Source organism: Penicillium chrysogenum, assembly GCF_028827035.1.
Source record: "Penicillium chrysogenum strain IBT 35668 chromosome Unknown utg000001l_segment0_segment0, whole genome shotgun sequence".
NCBI lineage: Eukaryota > Fungi > Ascomycota > Eurotiomycetes > Eurotiales > Aspergillaceae > Penicillium > Penicillium chrysogenum.
In genome coordinates, this window is record NW_026622749.1 from 8,999,696 (window position 1) to 9,021,068 (window position 21,373).

General features: G+C 45.2%; 7 protein-coding genes across 7 annotated transcripts; 4 read left to right on the top strand and 3 right to left on the bottom strand.

The window, feature by feature from the left end:
* Window positions 1–456: 456 nt before the first annotated feature.
* On the bottom strand, window positions 457–1,150 carry N7489_003541 (uncharacterized protein; the record flags this gene model as incomplete). Its single annotated transcript, XM_056709296.1, has 3 exons — window positions 457–602; window positions 850–916; window positions 1,013–1,150. Coding segments are annotated over 3 exons (351 nt in total), but the record flags the coding sequence as incomplete, so codon positions are not given.
* A 7,797-nt stretch (window positions 1,151–8,947) lies between these two features.
* Window positions 8,948–9,337, top strand: N7489_003542 (uncharacterized protein; the record flags this gene model as incomplete). The annotated part of the gene is made up of 1 exon (XM_056709297.1): window positions 8,948–9,337. The coding sequence occupies one exon, from the start codon at window positions 8,948–8,950 to the stop codon at window positions 9,335–9,337; it is 390 nt and encodes a 129-aa protein (XP_056573599.1).
* Window positions 9,338–9,715: 378 nt separating this feature from the next.
* Window positions 9,716–11,971, top strand: N7489_003543 (DUF3292 domain-containing protein; the record flags this gene model as incomplete). The annotated part of the gene is made up of 5 exons (XM_056709298.1): window positions 9,716–10,000; window positions 10,069–10,278; window positions 10,338–10,849; window positions 10,910–11,137; window positions 11,185–11,971. The coding sequence occupies 5 exons, from the start codon at window positions 9,716–9,718 to the stop codon at window positions 11,969–11,971; spliced, it is 2,022 nt and encodes a 673-aa protein (XP_056573600.1).
* Window positions 11,972–12,340: 369 nt separating this feature from the next.
* N7489_003544 (uncharacterized protein) lies at window positions 12,341–12,550 on the bottom strand (the record flags this gene model as incomplete). The annotated part of the gene is made up of 1 exon (XM_056709299.1): window positions 12,341–12,550. One exon carries the CDS (start codon window positions 12,548–12,550, stop codon window positions 12,341–12,343), a length of 210 nt encoding a protein of 69 aa, XP_056573601.1.
* A 471-nt stretch (window positions 12,551–13,021) lies between these two features.
* N7489_003545 (uncharacterized protein) lies at window positions 13,022–13,959 on the bottom strand (the record flags this gene model as incomplete). Its single annotated transcript, XM_056709300.1, has 4 exons — window positions 13,022–13,114; window positions 13,182–13,607; window positions 13,628–13,661; window positions 13,904–13,959. The coding sequence occupies 4 exons, from the start codon at window positions 13,957–13,959 to the stop codon at window positions 13,022–13,024; spliced, it is 609 nt and encodes a 202-aa protein (XP_056573602.1).
* Window positions 13,960–14,960: 1,001 nt separating this feature from the next.
* N7489_003546 (uncharacterized protein) lies at window positions 14,961–15,424 on the top strand (the record flags this gene model as incomplete). Its single annotated transcript, XM_056709301.1, has 2 exons — window positions 14,961–15,036; window positions 15,099–15,424. 2 exons carry the CDS (start codon window positions 14,961–14,963, stop codon window positions 15,422–15,424), a joined length of 402 nt encoding a protein of 133 aa, XP_056573603.1.
* A 3,440-nt stretch (window positions 15,425–18,864) lies between these two features.
* Window positions 18,865–20,577, top strand: N7489_003547 (hAT family dimerization domain-containing protein; the record flags this gene model as incomplete). Its single annotated transcript, XM_056709302.1, has 2 exons — window positions 18,865–20,014; window positions 20,075–20,577. The coding sequence occupies 2 exons, from the start codon at window positions 18,865–18,867 to the stop codon at window positions 20,575–20,577; spliced, it is 1,653 nt and encodes a 550-aa protein (XP_056573604.1).
* Between the last annotated feature and the right edge of the window lie 796 nt (window positions 20,578–21,373).

The following is a 21,373-nucleotide window of genomic DNA, read 5'->3' on the forward strand; positions in this document are numbered from 1 at the left end:
TAGGTGGGAAAGCGCCTTGCACTAACAGCGTAAGATCACACATTTATTTGCAAGATCTTCATCCTCGGTAAGATAAAATACATAGTGGATGTCGTCGACCTCGTCGCTTAGGGTGAGACCCTTAAGCGTCAAGTCTTAGACGCTAGCCCAGATGTTAGCGACCGATGTTAGGATAGCTGGTTAAGCCGGCGAAACATGCTATGGAACACTGTTCGTCCGCAGTATTACGGAAGTGACAAATGGATTGAATGGCTGCACTAGCTCGGGGTTGGTTGACAGCCGCACCGGTGGGTCTTGTCTAAGCCCATAAGGTGACCTGTCGGTGTTGCCTGATATAGGGCGACTCCTGGAGGCTGACAATATCTGACGCTGGCCCGGATGCGCAATGGATGGAGCGGCAACTCTAGAACTATGCGGCACTCGCGCCTGGTTGCGGATGGCTGCTTCATACCACCGCTAGCCAACTTGGTCGGCCTGCCGTTGACGGTGCCATCTCGCGCAGAGAAAGTCTCTAGCAATATCACAGAGCTTTGACTGCAAAGTTGACAGGTCAAATGGCTCTCTGGAGAGAGTGGTCAACTTTTGATGGCCGATCTTGGTGTCTTGAACCTTGACAGAGTTTTTTTCAAAACCGGAGGCCGGCTGGTGAAGAAGCCAAACTACGACATACCCTTAGGTGCATTTAGGTTGGCCCGAGCCGTGAATATCGAGGATCCGGACATTCTCCAGACGACAAGCGGTTTCAATTGTGCAGTTGTTACATGCATCCGGTACAAACTATGCAGTTCACGAATGACGAAAGTTTGTTACTCGCCCACGCAGTGCGGTCTCTCAACTTCCCTCACAAACGAGTTTCGCACGGAATGGCCACCTGAAGGCTCTTTGTTCTCGCACGACGACCCGACAGGTTGTGGAACTAAAAGAGTTTAGTTTCAGTCTGCTTTGTGAATGTTCGCGGTAGTGGATCAAAACTGATCGGGGTGCCTTTGTCTCATTTTCATGATCTGTTAACATCATTTTGGGACGCCTCTAGGGATGGGGCGGCTGATTGTCGTGTACGTTCCAATTCGGAAGCGGCGGCAGGTATCTCTAGGAGAGATTTTGATCGACTGATACTAAGAAAAGCATATTTGAATTCATGAAGCTTTCGCTTAAGCCTCTAAAATCTCGAAGAACAAGTTTTCCTCATATCTCACAGTCAACGTGCTCGTGGTGCGTGGGAGGACAGCAGTTTGAGGAGATCGTTTGGATCTGGGAAATAAAAATAATACCCGGAGGCCTATCCAAAACAAAATAATATAATAACACTCATCGAACCTTTTGGTGCAGTCACTAAGGATTGGTAGCCTAGAAGAGCTAGTGAAACCTACTTTTGGTAGGTCCGTACCACAATGCGAGATTCGCGGTTACCAACGTCAATTGGTATCGATATTAAGCTCAAACGCGGTATATCCGTTTCCTTCATTCCAAATGATTTGCAGTCAAATTAATGTCACGGTTAAGTTTCACCGAGGTCTACTTGATGTCTAACATTCAACGCGTCACAAGTACACTTACAAACTACATTCCATAGGTTCGGTAACGATTTTCAACCTTTACTCGTTTCTCCCTTTTCGTATATCGTTGGATGATTCGTGAGCAGCCGGTGAGATCGAGCATCAATAGTTGAGCTAACTGTTCACTAGCCTTTCAAAAGTACGGTCAATACTAGGTAAGGAAGCACTAATAGAAATAACAGCAGCCTCGCGTGAATTGTCAGCTATAAATACCCCTCGAGCATAATTTCTGATCCAATTCATCTAAATGACTAAAATGGACCATCCCACTTCGCCTTCCCCCATTGATCGGCCGGCCAAGAGATAGTGCCGAGTATCCTAAGCTCTAGAAGATGAACCTAAGTTGGAAAACCAACCATAGCAAGTCACAAACAGCATAACCATCGAACCCAAGGTCGGTCATATCCCCCACGGCAGGGAATGAAAACCCCACTAATACTAAATAGATCCTAGTGAGAACACGCGGTACCCTTACGGCGGAGTTCATAAAAGTACTAAGCCTTAATGACTCCCTCGCTACACTAGTCCTCAAATTGCTCGACTTATACTTTTGTCTATAGCAATACTACGTCGTCAAATCGGCCCAGAAAATACGACTCGAGGAGGAGCAGCGACAGCTTTAAGCGTCAAATGACTTACTAGTAAGCGATAGTGATATCCTTCTATAGCTCTACAATATACAAGCTTTAGTATTATGGGAACGTAAGCGAGCGGTTTAGGCTCTTTATAATAGTGTTATTTTAGCCTTAGAGGCGAGCGATCTTTAAGCCTACTCCGCCGAGGAGCCTAAGGGTTGGTAAAGTCTCTATATAGTAGAGCGTTTATAGGCAGAAAGAATGACGTTTGATTTTCCGCTATCTATATCTGTTTTCTCTAAGGAGAGTTAAGGCTTATACTACTAGTGAATTTTCCTTGGGTTAGTGACGGGTACTAACGTGCACGCTATTAATACGTTTAACGCATTCGATAACTTAGTATCTAGCTATAAATTCCCCTAGTTTGTCCTGATTCTATATAATAAGAGAGGAATAAAAACTGCTTAGTCTCCAGCTTTCTATCCCTCCTAACCCACGTTAAATCGCTGCTTTACACACCTCTATATTTCCCTATAGCGTTCGACGGCTAGTTATATACCAGAAATGAACGGATTGAACGAGTCTATACCCGTTTCTTTAATAGGTGTTTGCGCTAATATTATAGACTACGATTTGGATCTCGACCTTCACGCTATCTAGTATAAATCTTCTAGCATACCGACACCGCCTCCCTATCTCGCTACTGATCCTAATGATCTGTGGTAGGATTCTTTTAGCAAAGACGACCCTATAGAATACGAAAATCAAGAGCCTTCCTTAATCGAATGCCTTTTCTATCCTAATCTCGATAGTCTGTCGGGGTTTAAGTGGACCGGTCTAGATCCTCTAACTAACTCTACTCGGGCTAACGACATTTTCCTCTATATGTCAGCGCTCCTTTTCCCTAAAGAGGTGCACTAGATAGAATTTCGGTTTATACGATTTAACCGGATATCTAGTGAGACTATAGGAGAGGATCTGTTCTTCCTACCACAGGTTAAAACGGCTATAGGGAATCTCTATCGGATACGTAGACAGCTACTAGACACAATCACCTAGCATACTATCCGTGTAATAGGCACTATCTTCCGGCTATCCCTTAGGCCTCGTACGGAATCCCTACCGTATTCGAGTCTCTCGGCACATTCTCTGTTAACTAGGCTTCCCCCGACGCTATCCCTAGACCCACATTTTTTTGTATATAATATATCGAGTAATTACGAGTGAGATTGATCTGAATCAAGCGGGATTGTTCGTATACTTATTTTAGTAAAGACCACGATAATGAATAATGACTATTTAGTGCCCTTCTTATTAAAAGCCTCGGAAATATATAACCTACTTTAGATACGGTGTGATTCCCCTTACACCGCGTCGCCGCTTATAGTATTTCTATATTGCCGATATAGGATAGCGTAACCCGAAATAGGCAATTCCTTACTCTTCTCTTACGACGTCCGTTAACCCTACTAAATTAGGACTATAGGGGTAGTTCTAGTCATCGAGTAGGCTAATCAGCCGTTCCCGAGATGATTCTAGTGCCTACTCAAAAAAGCGTAGTCGAGCTAGCTGCTTATCGTAGCGAAGCTGAAGTCTGTCTCTCTCTTTTCTCAGATGAATACCAGCCTCCTTTAAGTTCTTATTGCTCTACTCTAGCTTCTAGCTATCGAAATACTTGGACACACACGACTCCTATAGCCGTCGATATAGTCTAACAAGTCGAGCTACTAGAAAGGCAAACTTAGGATCGTCGCGTTCGAGGCCTGCTAGCACCTTTAAGATAGGTTGAAACGGCTCGGTCGCCAAGGTATGTCTTGTTTCTTCTTTGTGTTACGGAGGGGAAGTCTACGATAGTCAGCTAAAGAATTCGAAGCCGAAGGGTTTCACTTACCAATGGAAGGACGTGATCAGAAGGTTCCATATCACTGTCCTTATTACTAAGGTTTAGTAATTCATAGGGCCGCTGTTCTCCTTTTTCCTGGTCTGGCGAGCTGTTCGAGGCATCCATTTTGTCCGCAGGAGAAAGTCAAGGTCTGGGCGATACTAGTTCCATCAGGCCTTGGTGTCTCTTATAGAATATGTAGCCGTAGGTAACTATGTACTAGGTTTTACGATCACCATATAGTCAATCAACGCAGTCAGCTTTTGGATGGAATCTGTTTTTATTTCTAGCGGGCGGTTGGCAGTCAATTTGATAGAAGTGATAGTGATCAACGAATCGGTCGGGGAAACTGATCAAGCATCACGATGTTGAGGGCCAGATATGAACCCTCATTGAGATATATATTTCAATCAGACACCTCTTCCACTTGCGTTGAAAGTCTCAGGGACTCGGCAAACAGCATTGTAGACCTTAGAGTCACCAAAAGAAGAAGTTCGGAAAGAAAAGGGAAAAGAAAAGAAAAGAAAAGAAATGTATCTTCGAAGATTGGTCACAACTTCAAAAATTGAGTGTCGACAACGTTTGGCCAAGCTTCAACGGGTTGATGGGTTGAGCAACCGCACATCCTACCATGACCTCGCTTTCTGCAGTCTAGTCTAGGCGGACAGACCTACAGCTCAACACAAACCAACACTAAAGCGAGGCAAGAAACAAAGGTCCATGATTCCTAGGGATGGAATTGTAGGAGCTTTTTGGTGATCCAACGTTGAGTCGCTCATAGATGCGCTGATCAAAAGCAAGAGATATGAGCATGTCATTGTCGATTATATTTCTCCCACAAGCCTCAATTAAGAGGGCCGTGAAGGATTCAACAGTCAGCCAACGTTGCTTAACCAACTCAGCATCCCTTTCTCTCAGCACCACTCTTACTCGCCTCTCGCTAGGCATCTAAAGGCATCAAGAATGTCGCTATAAATAGTTACGGTAAAAGAAGACGTGGGTTTCAATAGGCCTCGATTAAGAAATATGTCCTTCAACACTTCCAACTAGGTCGGTGAGTGATAGAAGCCGAAAAGCCTATAAATACGTCCTCTACCCCTATAATTGCTCTACTATTTATTCACTTGATTCTGCAAAGTCGAGCAGGCTTATTTCTGACGCACTCGATAAGTTCTCCCCTTTAATCGAGTACTAGAATTTATACCGTACTGACATTTATAGTATACATCGTGGACTAGCAAACCAGACAGTTCCTATACTTTAAGAGACGTGGTTCTAAGCAGATTCACTGCCCCATTTACGCCAGCCGATCGGAGATACGAGATTTAGATTAGCTGGTTAAGGCGTCTATACGAAGACGTCTCTACTATAGCGAGCTAGTCTACTATCGCGGCTCTGGTTAACCACAGATTTGAAGTGTAACTGCTCACACTATAGGTATATAGGCCCACAAATCCTTAAAACTACACTGACCCGAAAGACGCGGGACAGCTAGATCTATAGACGTTCGAACACAATGCACTAGAGTAAGGGCCACTCTTCATCCCTGGTCTTGACTATCAGAAAATGTGAGTTATAGAATTCCACGCTAGTCTACTAGCTAATAATTGATAGTGAACCTTTGGGAGCTCACTAGAGTGGCCCTGATAACCCTACACTACCGTTAGTGCTCCACGCAAAGCCATAGCTTACACACTATTCCTAGCCCCGTCGCTTCGAACAATATAGCATGTCCTAGGTGGAAGATCGTAAACCAAGATAGCGAGTTAATAATAGGGTGCGGAAATTCAAGTGCAAGCTTAGTCGTATCGAAGCTTAAGGCGTCCGTCCTTCCTAATAGTGAGTTATCGCGTCTTCTACTACGCCGGTCCGATTAAATATACCAAGCCTTATACCTAAAATCACGACACCACTAACACCTTCACGCTATTATAGGAGCACCCTATCATCGACGGTGAAATATACTATAGCGAGTGGCCTAATTCCGCTAGATCGAGGATAAGACTAAGGTGGCGGCCGACGAGCGTGCTCTATCGCGTCTTCCGCCCTCGTCCCCACCGCCTTCGCACTATTATAGAGTTCCTAAACCTCTAGTATCGCGCCACATTTATCCACCACAGAAGTGCAATATTTATCGTAAGCGGGTTTATCACGCGCGTTTACTATCTTAATAAACTATCTTATACACCCTAGCGTAGCTTTTTTGAAGCGAGTGTAGATCGCGATAAGCTTGAACGCGACGTGGTATAGCTAGTGACTGTATTATAGAGAGTTATAAGTGATCTAGTTATAAAGCCGATATAATCATTGCGTAAACTGATTGTCCCGTCTTAAGCGCACTTTGGGATTTCTATAAACAGGTACGCTACGACAACTCGTCCAACTAGATCAATCCTCGCTAACTCGGATCGTACAATAGGAGGACACCCTTATTTCTATCACTCTAGTCGGATACCACGCGAACAGATGTCTTGTCTGCTCGAGCTCCCCTATACAATTACGATTGTATGCTCTCTGTCCCTTCTATATGACGACTATCGACGATGAGTCACCAGAAAGTTCGTATCGCGTATATAGGCCTCTTTCCCTATTGATTCTGTGTTAGGTCATTGTTCGATTTATCTACGTGATATAACTCTTAAACTCCGATCAGCCTATACCACTACCCGAATCATACCTATGGCTAAGCATGTAACCTTTCAAATATCTTCAAGTGGCGTAGGCTACTAGTATCGAATGCGTGATCCTCGTTATCTTCGGATGACATTTGGTGGCTTCCCAGGCCTAGAATCTAAAAGACATAGGGAAATGATGATGTTCTGTCCTTCTTCATAGCAGGTGAGCTATACCTCCGCAGACAGTCAGACCGTTAGCACAAGTCCACCTACAAGGAGAGGAAGACGCAAAGTCTTCTCTTTCTTAGCCTACAATCTGATATTGCTCATCTTAGGTACAAACCGAGAGGGTAAGACCGGGGCACAGGCAAGCCAATAAGAGCTCACTACCCAAGAATCACCTCGAGCATATAGGAAGCTGCATCATAAGGGCTGTCAAAAGTGTTATGGTGTACCCGGTTGGTTCTTCCCTATTGGTTCTTATACACGTATTTCCTATCCAAGCCGAATCACTACCTACAAAGACCATTTAACCTAGGTGTCACTATAGCTGTAGGTTAGTTGAGTCGACCGCGCGTATCCTTTATCCGTTCATATCGTCTCCTAGCATATCACGCACTTGTTAGGAAATCCGGGTTCCCTATATCCCTATTTCGACGGCTTTTTTGAGAATAAATCATATGTTCGTCGAGCTCACCGCGCTACGGAGGACACGTGGGCATGTCACTATTCGAATAGGCAGCCATGTGAAAATTTTGGTGTCCGAAATAACATCGAACTAGAATAGTTTTGGGACCTCTTAGACTATCCCCTAGATCCTCGAGCAAATTTTCCACCGTCAATCAACGCTTATATGATAGTTGCTTTTGGAAGGATGGCCGGATTGTCTACTACGACTACGAGCGAACTAGCACTCCTACGGGGATATCACCCAACGGGAATTCGTTTCAGACGGCACTACTAGAACCCAATAGGGTTTCAATCGGGTTTCAACCGTGTTCCCTTATCAGCAGAACATGGTTGATTGCATTAACTTAGGACACCACTTCCTAAAAGGCAATTGCCGTCACTTCGATCCGGGATTAGTTGAAATATGATCCGTCGTTGCCGAGGCATAGTAGGAGCCAACCGGGTATTCTTGATTGCTTGCTTGTCCAAATCTCTCAGTAACATGGTTATCTCTGCGATAAAATTACTTTGATTCTTGCGCTCTCTGGGATATAAGAGCTGAAATAGGGTAAGGTTGAGTGACTCAATCGCCGCCTCACGTGATGGCTTTGACTTCGCAAGGCACAAAGCCTACCGTATGGCTAATTTTACTCAAGTCAATCGTTTGGCACCTCATCACATGCTTCTACACGTGGGTCTTGGGCGTATTGCTTGGTCATAGTCGAACCACTGGATCTACTATCCCTATCGGATTGAGGCTGTCTGCCAACTTCACCGAGCGATCATTACGAAATAGAATCTATAGTGATTGATACATTTTATCACGTTGGTGAGATGGCAAGAAAACCTCCGTACTACGTCCGTGAGACAGAGATAGACTTCGCCACGGGCCATAGGCCCATGGATTCGCACTGAGTCTATGGGCGGGCGGGCGGGCGAGCGACCGCAGCGCGGCATTTAATGGGCCCATGGGTCGCTTACTAATAAGCGCTTCGGTCACGTAGCCACGCACTTATATGTCCTATGGTACTACGTATCCAGGTTATTTGAGCAGAAAGATATACAATGGATGTGTTCTGTTATAATCAAGCCTACTAAAAGCAATGGACTATCGAGTCTAAGTGAAATTGAAAGTGTGCTCCGAAATACATAGAAATAGTGATGCGTCTGTATTGCGTGTAAATAGTATAACTACAAAATATGCTGGAACTACAAAACAGCTCAGAATATAATGTCTACCAGTCGCATCAGTAAATTTATTATCACGACATATTAATGATACTACATTCGAGGATCCGTCTTTATTATGATCAATTACTTACTATACTAGTGGACATTGGGGGTAGGTGACAGTGATAGATTTCCAAAAATTGAACCCCCTGTTTAAGAAACTTACATTATCCGATGGAGGTGGACGGCCCAATGGCGAGGTCTAGCCCCGAAACAGACACATACTCCGTTTCCAACCTGCTGGCGAAATACCAGTCAGCAGGCAAGTCGACTGCAGTACTCTCAATCCGCCAAGTACACTCTCCATCCACCGAACCGTCAAAGTTCATACCTGCCATTATCTTCGCCACCCCAGACAAGATTCGCCCGGAAGCCATCAATATAATCTCTCAGCTTCAGAAGCGTCATGTTGATGTCTTCATGTGCACTGGTGATAACCAAACCACCGCCCATGCCGTCGCAGACATGCTAGACATCCCACGCTCTAAGGTGATGGCCAACGTCCTGCCAGCGGAGAAAGCCAGCTTTGTTCGTCAAATTCAAAATCACTCTTCCAATACAACACCCGCAGATGGTGAGACTACACCGAGCTCAAATCCACCACGTCCTATCGTCGCCTTCGTCGGGGATGGAGTGGATGACTCGCCTGCTTTGGCAGCAGCAGATGTGAGCATCGCCATGGCATCTGGCTCCGACGTTGCTACCAACTCTGCCAGCTTCATCCTCCTCAAGTCAGGTCTCAGTACGATTTTGCAGCTAGTCCTGCTTAGTCGCCGTGTGTTCAATCGAGCCCGTATGAACTTCGGCTGAGCGGTCATCTACAACCTCTGTTTCGTTCCTATTGCTGCTGATGTTCTCTGTCCTATCGTGAGTGGTCATCGTCAGAAAATTATGGATGACACTTGTGCAGCCTTTTTAGTTACCTCAGTAATAAAGCCAAACTGATATTCTTTTTCTTTTTTCTTTTTTCTTTTTTCTTTTGACTACATAATATCACAGTTGTTACTAATAACAATTTGCTTCCAACTTTGGTTGTGTTAATGATTCGAAGATGACGTCGACAATCCGCAGGATATACATATCCAAGACAGGTTTCAACACCCATTGGATAGCCTTTCTCTCATTGGGGTTGATCTGGGAATAACAAACCCCTAATGAAAACCTTGGATATTCTACAACATCTCAGGCATGTCTGCAACCGGTAAAGGGGCAATGCCACCCGCTTCGGTCGACGCTACTACAATTAAGGCCGACAACAATCTCACTACGAATCCTGAAATCCCAGAGGGACCAACCGAGAGCCATGTGCTGTCTCAGGTAGAACAGGACGAGAAAGGCCTCTCACAAAAAGCTGGCGACACGACAGAACTTACCAATATCGGATGGGGTGGATCTCCAGGTGCCACCGAGGAACCTCTAGTGGCCGGACTATCGAATGAGGATTTGTGGATGCTCATTAGACGGTTTGACAAGGTATGTACTTAGCATATCACATGAACATGTATGAGGATTTGAAACTGACCTTGTCATTTTGCATTCAGCAAGTCTATCGAGTCAAAGCAGTTCCCGATGCTCCCGTGCAGCGACTAGATCTCACGCGAAAAGACGACGATGAATTCTCACCAGATAGGCTCAGGGCTACACTTGAACGCTTTTACACAACTGTTATTGTTGGATTGACCAATTGTATCAAACACATTGCTCGACTACGGTCTTGGAAGGAGCCGCGACGAACCGCTGCCTTTTGCATGGCATGTCTCCATCCTAGAGAAATATAGAATATATTTGTACCGTTGCTGATTTGATGTAGGTCTACGCCTTATCATGGCTTCTCGATCTACTCGTTCCAACTATGCTGGTCACCCTACTTGCCCTGGTGATCTACCCGCCATGTCGATCGCTCATGTTCCCTCCCGCGCCAATTCCTCTTGTCAACAAAGATACCGGTGGTGTACAAAAGCCAAAGGCGGGAATCCTTGGATCTGATGACAGTATTACTGGGGCCCCTGAGAAATTCAAAGGCGAGGCAGCCGAGCAAGAGGCTAGTAATCTTGTCGCAAGCGTTGCCAGTGTGGCTGTGGGAAGCGCAGTCGGGAAGCATGATCAAGGGGTCCCTGACGATGCACCCTTAGAAGAAGATGTCCCAGATGCAATGGATATTGTTGCAACTACTGCCGATGCGCAAAGCGCCGCCCATGGAAAGGTACCGGCAGACTCCCATGACAAAACACGACAGCCTATGAAACAGAGCGTGATGGACGCTGCGAACTCTTCAATGCAGATGATAAGCGACATTACGGATACCTATGAGAAGTTTGGCAAGTGAGTAAAGAGGTTGCGGTTTTATTGCCCATGGCTTCGAGTTAACTTTATTTTGTCTAGTGCTCTATCCGCAACGGCCCCATTTCCTCAACTGAGTCCTCGTCTGCGCCTGATGGCGGTGTTGGGCCCAGCATTCCTAATCTCGATGGTGACTTCTTGCTACGTTTTCATGAAGCTCAGTACACTTTTGATCGGCCTCGCCTTCTTTGGGGATCCTGTCATCAGACGAGGGGTTGTGTATCTGAATCGCCGCATCCCGAATTGGCAGAAGCTTATTCAGTTGCAAAAGTATGACTTCAAGCCTTCCATGTACTCACAATGCTAACTCTCAATAGTTCCGTTCTAAAAGGTATTCCAACAAATGCTCAGCTAGCCATTACTCTCCTCCGCATCGGCGAGGCTAATGCGTCACCACTTCCGCCCCCTCCAACCTCACAAGACAAAGTACCCTCGCGGCCAGCTTCTTTAAATCAAGAGGAATTGAATCTAGGTGCTACTGACGAGGAAATCAAACAAGCTGCACTGGTCAAGCCTGAAGACCATGCCCAGGAGGCCCAAGCTTCTCCAGAGAAGGGCCACAAAAGGACACTGGAGTCCAGCATCTTGGGCTTCTTTCGAGGAACCACGGCCAGTGGTGTCGAGAGCAAAAGAGGAATTGATCGCTTGCGAGCAGCAATCGGTTCACACCACGCCAAGAATCGGGTCGGTGTCCTACGTGATAGAGGGAAGAGGATAACACCGGCTGGACCCGTGGCATTTGACGCTCGATGCGACGGCAAGCGCGGTACCGTGATTATCGACTCAACCAAGGAGCCTCCACTGCTCTATTTCACGACCGATATACCGCAGCATGGAGACGCACATTTGGAAAGTCGCAAGGTTGGATCGGTTTTGTTCACTATCCCGGTGACTGATATCCAGGAGATGCGAAAGTTAGGCGGTATGGGATGGAAGGGGAAATTGGTTGTTGGCTGGGCACTTGGTAGTAAGGAGGTGGTTGATGGTTTGCTCATCACTGGCACGAAGCCAGAGCAATCATATCAACTCACTGCCATGGGGACGAGGAACCAATTGTTTAATCGGCTTATTGCCATCGACGGACAGGTCTGGGCGAGCTGTTGATTCGAGTTACAGAATGTGTGCTAAGAGAATCGCAGGTCTGGAAATGATATCCCTGGTCTGAGGTTTTGCTTTATGTGCCAGTTGCATCTGTGCAGTCGGTTTATGTTCCATTGACCAACGATGTATTAAGAGATATGAGATCATGAATATCATTATTGAAATCACCAAAGAAACTTTGTCCCTGCCAGTGTCTCTTAACGATGGATTTCTTCCACATCGTGATATGGCATAAATTCACATACAAAGCCGAGAACCCTGGAAGAGTAGAAAGAAAGTCATGTAGGCTAATACATCCCGTCCTATGCACAGGCAATAAGTCCATATTAGTCGATATAATTTTCTTCATAGAACAATTATTCGAAATAGAACTCACGTCTTCTCCAAGATAGTCTCCACTATTTCACCAATCGCCGCTGCGCGCTCTTCTTTAGTCAAACAGCCAATCTTGACGAGCTCAGTCAGAGCCTCTCCAACCCAGTTCTGGCAGTTCCAGTCTCGACCACTATTGCTGTTGCGCAGACGTGCAAGCACACGCAAAAATGATTTGTGCCTTCGATTCAAGAGTCCGGCACTGTACATACAGGGATCCAAGCTATTGGCGGCTCCGACATGGGGTTCTCGCTGTCTTTCTTTCGGAATTTAAAGAATGGATGTGCGCCGACAGCATGAAGCCAATCGCATTGGCCGTTGGGGTAGAGTGCGTGCAGCGCTGTGTGTCGGTATTTGGAAAAGTCTACTGGCACGCCTTTATACACGAGAAGGGAGAGTTGTGTTGAAGTGTCGGAACAGTTTATTATTCGGAGTGGGGGATTATATAATAGCTCACACAAAAGTCGCTTTCCCCAAGAGTTGAAGGGAGGTGGGTTTAGGAAAAGCGGGCGGCATGTGGTGACTTGGGCTGACAACTGGTCTTGACTGATTTGGACAATCCTGGTCTATATCAAAAATCTACTATGCCTTTTTTGACGCTGTTTGTAGGCAAAATGACGAGGTTCAGAAATTGACTAATAAATGATATCATTGAAGTCGTTTTTTAAATTGAAATAATAATTATTGTGTCCATGATTGTTTATAATCCTGCACGGTCTGCTCAAAAGACTCGTCGCGTTTGAACCCCAAGGAGATGGCTTGAGTGTTATCAAACTGCGTCGGCCATAATTTCAGAATCGGGACCAGTGCAGAGTTCTCCTTCTCTGTGAGCAGAGCCCACCTTATCTGCACCGCCCACTGCTTCCAAAGCATCCATCATGCCTTGGACTGTGACACAGATTCCAAGCACATTAATTTGGCGAATATGCGGGGGTACTGAGTCGGCAGGAAGACGGAGAGTGAGGAGGAGATTTCCCACGAGGGTCTTGGGCGAGCATAGCCACGACTTGGACTGTCGGTCTTCAATGGGAATCACACATTTCTTGCCATCAAGGGGCTCCCGGATCATGCCAGATAGGAAGGACGAAGCTGCAGCAGTAGGCGCACCCGGTCGGACAGAGATGGTAGGGAACCGCAGTGTGAGACCGGTAATAAACTTGCGGCGAGTATATTCATTCACCAGTGTTTCGCACACGATCTTCTCGGCGACGTAGGAGGATTCCGGAGTCGGGATCACGCTGTCGGTCACAGACGCCGCTATCGACTTCTAGAGTTGTACTCTCTCACTTTGACGTTCGCCCTATCGTCGACTTCAAAACTTCTATTCGAGCATTTCTTTAGGATAGCCGATGTATTAGTTATTCCGGCTTATGGAAATAGTCGGCAATTGTAATAACGTTTAATCTAATACCGCGCGATACGGTAAACGACGACTCACTCTCGAGTCGTATCGGGACTAGTATAGATGCATTTCTAAGCGCGGTGTGACTAGCTATTACCGCTTTTGCTTGTTTTAAGATAGCTAGCGCGCCGCGATAAAGTTGGCGAGGATAATACACCTACCTATTGATAAATTTATACAACTTTCTATAGTTTAACACTTTCTCTAGTAGGGCCATTTAGTTAAGATTAGCTATACACGACAAAGTGTATTACTAGAGCAGTGTGCGTAAAGTTAGTCTTCCCTTTATTCTTACTAGATTGTGTAAAGAAAGAATGAGAGGAGTGCTCTTTCTAAAACTTCCTCGTAACGGCGATATAGCCTTTACCACACCTATTCTGCGCCACTAATCGAACATCCTCGCTACGTACTGAAAGTGACCAATTATTAAGCTATGCAATTCTATTTCAGGTTCCGTTTTCTATAATAATTCGGCTAACTACCCGAACACGTTTTCTAAAAGGTCGCGGATCTCAATGCTTTCTCGTACGTAGCCGGCCGTGATAAGTCGTGCCCGATACTCTTAAATTGTGACCTAATTCGCGAACGGACTCTAGCTAAGGAGATCCTCTTACTTAATGCACGCGGAGCAGCCCCCTACGGCCTTCTACTATACGAGGAACTGCGAACCTGCTTTAAACTACCCCGATTCTTTTAGTCGCCGAAAATGTGTATATAACTTCATGAAACTACACCCTCTTCTTTCCTTACGATTCTCGAAACGTTATAATTACGAGCGTGAGAAATGTGAAGATTCGAAAATCATTAAGAGTTGTTTAATCTGTTTAGAAACTATCCTCTATTTTAGAACAGACCCGATAATATTTATAACTTTAATAAGACCGGTCTCGCGTTAGGGTTAACGATAACCGCGCGGGTGTATATAGATACTATTTACGGACCAACTACGAACCAGTCATACGTATGGTTCGATAGTAGAAATATAATAGGAAAATTTTTTCTGGGCTAGTAAAGCCCACTAGGGGCTAATAATCTACGAATTTAGTAGATTTAGTTCTATATGACTAAGCTGGCGATCCTAATGATTTTCCTATGAATTTGCCGATGTCACCACTACGTAATCGGCAAACGATCTAAAAGACATATAATGCCGCTTAGGGGATGAGCGTAGTCACTTTATCCCGTGTTAATAACCACTACGGGGCACCACACTTAGCTATGTCGAACCAGTCGAGAAACGGCGGACCTCACCACTCTAAGCTGGCTAATAAACTTGACCCTCGAGTCGATAGCGGTATAGTTCACCTCTATGCTTCAGTTATTGTATACACTTATCATATCTAATTAAATTTCTAGGAAGCCAGAACGCCCTAGACGCTCATCTAGGATATACACACAATTATGGCAAAGGTGGCAAAGGTGGTCTTTATAATAATGGAATTGCTAACACGCTGGACCCCAGAGTGAGTTCAGATCAGGATAGCAGTCATCGCGAGAATGTCGCTGCCAGCAATCCCTTTATGCCTCAGGCTGGAAAGCCTGTAGGAATCCACAATCCCGGAGCGGATAAGCCTGAGCAGAGGATTGAATCACATCCGGATAACAATCGCCGCGGGAACATAGCTGGCAGCACTCACTTCATCCCTCAGGCTGGAAAACCCACTGGCAACTCATCGCTCTGATGCAGCGAACAAGCTGGGATTTCGCATCGACCGGCACAAATTCTCAATTACCAGCACCCATATTGGCTTTCAACGTGATCAAGTTTTGCAGCACTCTGTATTCCCGTTTCACATGCCGTGCCTTGAAACCATTGCGGTATGCGGCTTAAGTCCTCAGTGTACCATTCAGTTATGAAACAAAACTGTAAATCATTATCAATTGCCAATTGCGCTTTTGTTCTTAAGACAGTTAAAGAACAGACTGAACACATTTCTTTTCCATCAACCGAAAGTATCCTGCTTCGGTAACTCGACTCAACCCAGTTGTGAACGTCGAACAGATTTTCCGCTCCGCAGATGATGTGTGGGGTTTTGATTTGGCAAAGGTCGATACGTTAGGTAAATCTTCTCGATTTCAAACCCCGCTTCTTCTGCCTGATTGGCGCCGTCATTATTTCTAATGCATCATTCATTCATATCGCAATTTCACGTCCATGTCCGCCCATCTAGTTCTTCGCAGCTTCTAGTACATTATTAGCATGTCAATGCCACATAAAAAAGAGACACTGTAGCTTAAATTACCTTTGTGGACGTCTGCCTTGACATGATGGGCTTCTGTCAAGATACGGGATGATACTGTCTTTGTACCCTGTGAACATGTGACTTTTTTCTCTATGCATTCTGCTTACTAACTGTGTCCCACCAGGTTGTTAAATTCAGACCATTATTGTATAATGAAATACTAGCAGTTTTGGCGAAATTTCAGAATAACTACGTATCAACACGAATAAAGCGGCCCAGCTAGCTAGTCGAATACGAGTAATCACTTGATGAAAAACTACAAATACCGGTAACCAAAATCTTTGTTTGTGTGCGCCGCCACTTAGTTCTTCAGTGGAGCCCTCCGCTTTGGTCTCATACTAGCTTTCGCTCTCGGTCCTAGTCTGGCTCGCTCCCCGCCTTTTCTCTCTCGCTCTCTCTCGCTCTCTCTCTCGCTCTCTCTCGCTCTCTCTCTCGCTCACGACCCCAGACTAATCGCCCGTGCACTCGTTAAACTTCTTACCTGCAAAGCTATGCCATTATATTCCCCTTTGGCGTAATCGGCCTGGATATGGTGCTCTATGTACTCATGTTTGATCCACAGTGCGCCCCGCAGGTGACATCGCGTGACGCCTGGGCCTTCGTCTCGTCCCTGTCGTAATTATTGTTGACGCCCGTCTGAGCCTTCTTTTAAACATTTACCTCTCAATTTGAAATACCTACCGTCAATCTCAGTCTTACGCCTGGGGTTCCAACAATATATAAGGTAGAAGACCTACAAAACAAGGAGAATAATGACCTAGTCTCTGTATGGCCATACAATCCTGATGCCTGAGCTCAAAACCAGCGCTCATGCATCAGGTCCCCAAATTTCTGGCAGACCGTCTATCAAATGTGTCCCTGTACTTGCGAAGTAGATTGACCATCCTCACTTAGAGCCACACCTCCATTCCGCAACCGAAGCGCTCCTACGCCACATAATAAAGTTGACCAATCTTCACCTCACCGGTGCTTTTAACGCGACGCCGGCCTGTATTGAGTAGACTTCCGCAAAGCCCAACTTTGGGCCCAAGGTCCGGGCTCGAAACCCGACCCTCAACGAGCTGGGGGTCGAACTTTTTGGGCTCGACCCGGACCCCGGCTCGAAGGGGGGGCTCGTCGGGCCCCCCCTGGGCTCGGAATTGCATAAACCATGGTCTTGGCATTCATAAAATGGCTGAATCACCCAAATAAATGACCGTCTTTTACCTATGTTTTGGTTTAAACATGGAATTCTACTCCATTATCATAATCAGGAAGGTGAAATATTTGGAAATTCAAGTGAATAGATGTTTATCTTTGATATGTTAGCATAATAACTAAGCTTTATAACTATATAGATCAATTTGTTGGAAATTTTCTACGCTTATGAGTTGATACCTGCTGAGATATATATTCTGTACTGGGAACCATGTATATCTTCCTGGTCGAGTATCAATCCTAGATCAATATCAATTATAAGTGGCTTGACTTATTCGAATTTTATATGAAAAGAAAGTCTATACCTTTATGATTTCTAGGAACATTTTAGATTGCTAGTCCTAATGGTTCTGGATGAGCTACCTATGTTTAACAATTTCTCATAGCTAATCAGTTGAAATATTTAAGGAAAATCAACTTCTAACGAGCTGGGAATGGGCCGGGAATGGGCTTTTTACGGGTTATTAGTGGGCTTTACGAGCTTTTCTCGAGCTTTATGGGCTCTTTTTCGAGCTTTGTGGGCTTTTTTCGAGCTTTGTGGGCTTTTTTCGAGCTTTGTGGGCTTTCTTCGAGCTTTGTGGGCTTTCTTCGAGCCGGTCCCACTTATTGTAGACAATTTAACTAATCATCTATTACTATTATCACCCTCTATTTTGATCTATCGATTATTGATTTAACTAGTCAAGTAACACTTCTAGGTGGTCGAGCTTCTTGTAACGTATCAACACTCCTTCATGGATTCTCAAAAGCCCTTACAGTTATAGGTTTTATTAACACTGCGATGTCCCAAAGTCAGCAGTCCGAGTTTACATCATCCCAATTCGGAGGTGACTACGATAACTTATCCTACCTCATACCCTCCAATTACCCAGCTACGCCATCGACAAGCCAACAGACTTTTGATGTCTCCATACCGGCTTTTCTTCGACCAGACGACCCTCCCTTACTCCCCCAGCTTGAACGATTTGAACGTGTCGGACCTGATCGGAAAAGGTTATACTTCTTATATGATAGAATGAATCACCAAGAATGGGTAGAGTGGTGGTTACAAACTGATTATGGATCAAAGGGTAAGGTCGCATGGCACTCAAATCATCTTTCACATGTCTGGGAGCACTTTACCTAGGTAGCCCATAGCAGCGATGGCAGCCCAAAGGTTATGTGTAAGCATTGCTCTGCGATCCTTGAGCATCCTTATGCAGCCAAAAAGATGCGAACGGGAAGGATGCGCGTCATGGTACAACTACTATGACTAGGCATCTTCGGACTTCTGCCTGTAAAAGGGCTGTGAGTGGAGATCAGCAACGAGGGCGACTCGATAAGTTTATTCAGTCAACAGTATGGATGCCCCTCTAGTACGGTCCGTACCACTAATATAATTGAAACAGGAAAATACCATCCGAGAGCCATTCTCCGAGGCAGCTTGGGAGGACAATCTGTTACAGTTTATCACGATCAATCGACTTCCCTTTCACCTTATCGAACATCCAACGTTTCGACGGATAATATCACAAGCACACTCGGCCCCAAGCCTCCCATCTATCCCCTCTGCTGATATAGTTCGGCGTCGACTATCTGCTCGTGTGAAAGAACGTCAACACTCTACACTCAAACTGCTTCCAGTAGATGCAAAAATTTCAATTGCATTGGATTGCTGGACTTCACCATTCGGACAAGTATTTATGGCTATCACTGGCTATTTCATTGATATTGATTGGTCCTACCGGGAGGTGCTTCTTGGGTTTAAACCCCTCGAAGGTGCTCACACTGGTGCTAATCTAAGTGGTGTCCTCTTAGAGATACTTACTGATCACAACATCCAGGATCGTGTGTTTGGGTTAACCACGGATAATGCATCGAATAACAAAACCCTTGTTAACTCGCTACAACAGGCATTGTCGAGCGATATTCATATTATCCGAATACCCTGTCTTGCACATGTTATCCAATTGAGTCTGAACCAACTTCTTGATCGCTTAAAAGCAGTCCCTCAGAATGATACAACTGAGACCAAATGGTCTGATCGCCAATCAATACTCGCGAAAGCAAATGCCCAAAGCAAAAATCGCAGTATATCTCATACTTTGAACAAGGTACGGTATCTTGCTATTTATATCCGGGCTAGTCCCCAACGTCGCGAAGCTTTTGTTAGTCTTCAGCCCTCAGAGCAGGCACTTATGCCACTTCAGGATGTGAAGACTAGGTGGAACTCAACGTTTCTTATGCTTCGCCGGGCAAAGAGGCTCCGTGATTTCCTTGGTACATTCTGTACAGACTACAATTGCGAGGAGATGGCACTTAATAACGACGAATGGCGTCAGATCGATTACCTTCTTTGTCTCACAAAGCTATTCTATGAATACACTCTTGCGCTTTCAAAGACTCGAGATGTGACTGCACATCTAGTATTCCAGATCTACAACATGTTGTTTGAGCACCTTGAGAAGTCTATCAAGCAGCTTCAACGAAAGCGTGTCCTATGGAAACAACAGATGCTTTCCTCCCTTGAGGCTGGCCGATTGAAGCTTGATAAGTACTATTCGCAGACAGATCATGATCGTGATCACCTTTATGCGATTAGTACTATGCTGGCGCTAGATAACAGGTTCCAATTCTTTCTCTCCGATGATTGGACGAAGGAATGGCGTGATAAATATCGAGCCTCATTCCAAGATAATCTCTTACCTTACCAAGAGCGTTATGCTACTAGTCAAGGCCTACCAGTCTCCTCTCCTGGATTAAGGCCAAGCACAGCTCTTCATAATCTGCTTCGCCTAAAGAAACCCAAAGCGAAGCCGGTTGGTGACGAGATAACCCAGTATCTTGATGGTGGTAAGTTATACTCTTCTTCTGATCTTATTTCGACGAATATTCGTTACTAATTCTATATAGATGTTGTTGATTCTGAGCCGCTGCCCTTTTGGCGAGAGAACCACGGTCGCTTTCCTGCGATTGCTTCGCTTGCGCGGGATATTCTTGCAATTCCAGCAACTGGTGCAGGTGTGGAACGATTATTCAACACTGCTCGCGATATTTGCCATTATCGCCGCGGTCGTATGAAGTCTGAGACTATTGAAGAGTTGATGCTATTCCTTTGTTCTTCAAGATTTGACCTTGAATTACATGAGGCAAAAGAGCTTGAACGATTCTTCTCTTTGAATGAGATCGAAGCATTAAGAGAGGAAAAGGACGAGAAGCTTGATGATGTTGAATTTGAACAGATTAGTGATACAGAAGAACAGCCTAAGAGCTCGAGGGGTTTGATTGATGTTGATGATGATAATACTGGTGATGATGATGCTAGCGATCCTCCATTGCCAATTTATAGTACTCAGCCACGTATGTCAGGGAGGAAAAGGAAGCATGTAGAGGATGATATGTATCAGTCTCATTAGTTTACACTGGATTTAATCATAATATATTGATATATGCGTGAACGAATCAACGATTTATAGAATTTGAAGTGAACGATGTAATCGAAATACTCAAAATTACTGGGAATTCCTGCATTATTTGTGCAGTCACGAGAAATTGGCATGTTTGCACTGTTTAGTCGTAGGGGGGCTCGGGGGCCCCCCCTTCGAGCTGTGGGCCCAAGCCTAAAGCCCGAAACTCGCTGTGGGCTTTGACCTTAGGCTCGAAACCCGACCCTTTTGAGGGCCGGGTCGGGTCGGGTTTCGGGCTTTTCGAGCTTTGCGGAAGTCTAGTATTGAGGCGTGCTATTAGAGACGGCACGTATCTATCAAATCAATAGACAGCTCATCCTCTAATAAGCATCTTCTTTAGCCGATATCTTCAACTATACTCTTACCCTTAAGCATCTCTGGGCGTCTTTCTGTGAGGAGAGTCCTAAAATCTACACTCAGGAGGACTTCGTTAAGGCCGGCATTAAGGTCCCTTTCTATACCACCTAAATGAGGTTGCTTCCGATGAGAAGGAGCACGTGGATTTCTTAACGTCCGCGCTTAAATGTATGTCCCTATAGTACAAATCGCGAAACAAAGAACAATATTTTGACATTCTCTAGTTACCGGTGCCTTTCCCGTTGCCCGCTACACCTACAACTTCCTATCCACCGATATTAATAACTTCCTAGCCCTTATCAGCTTTCTTAAGTGTAATAAGAAGTCTAGTCACACTAACAACAACTACTAATAACCTCTCTAGATATCTATATTAGTGCCTACCTCG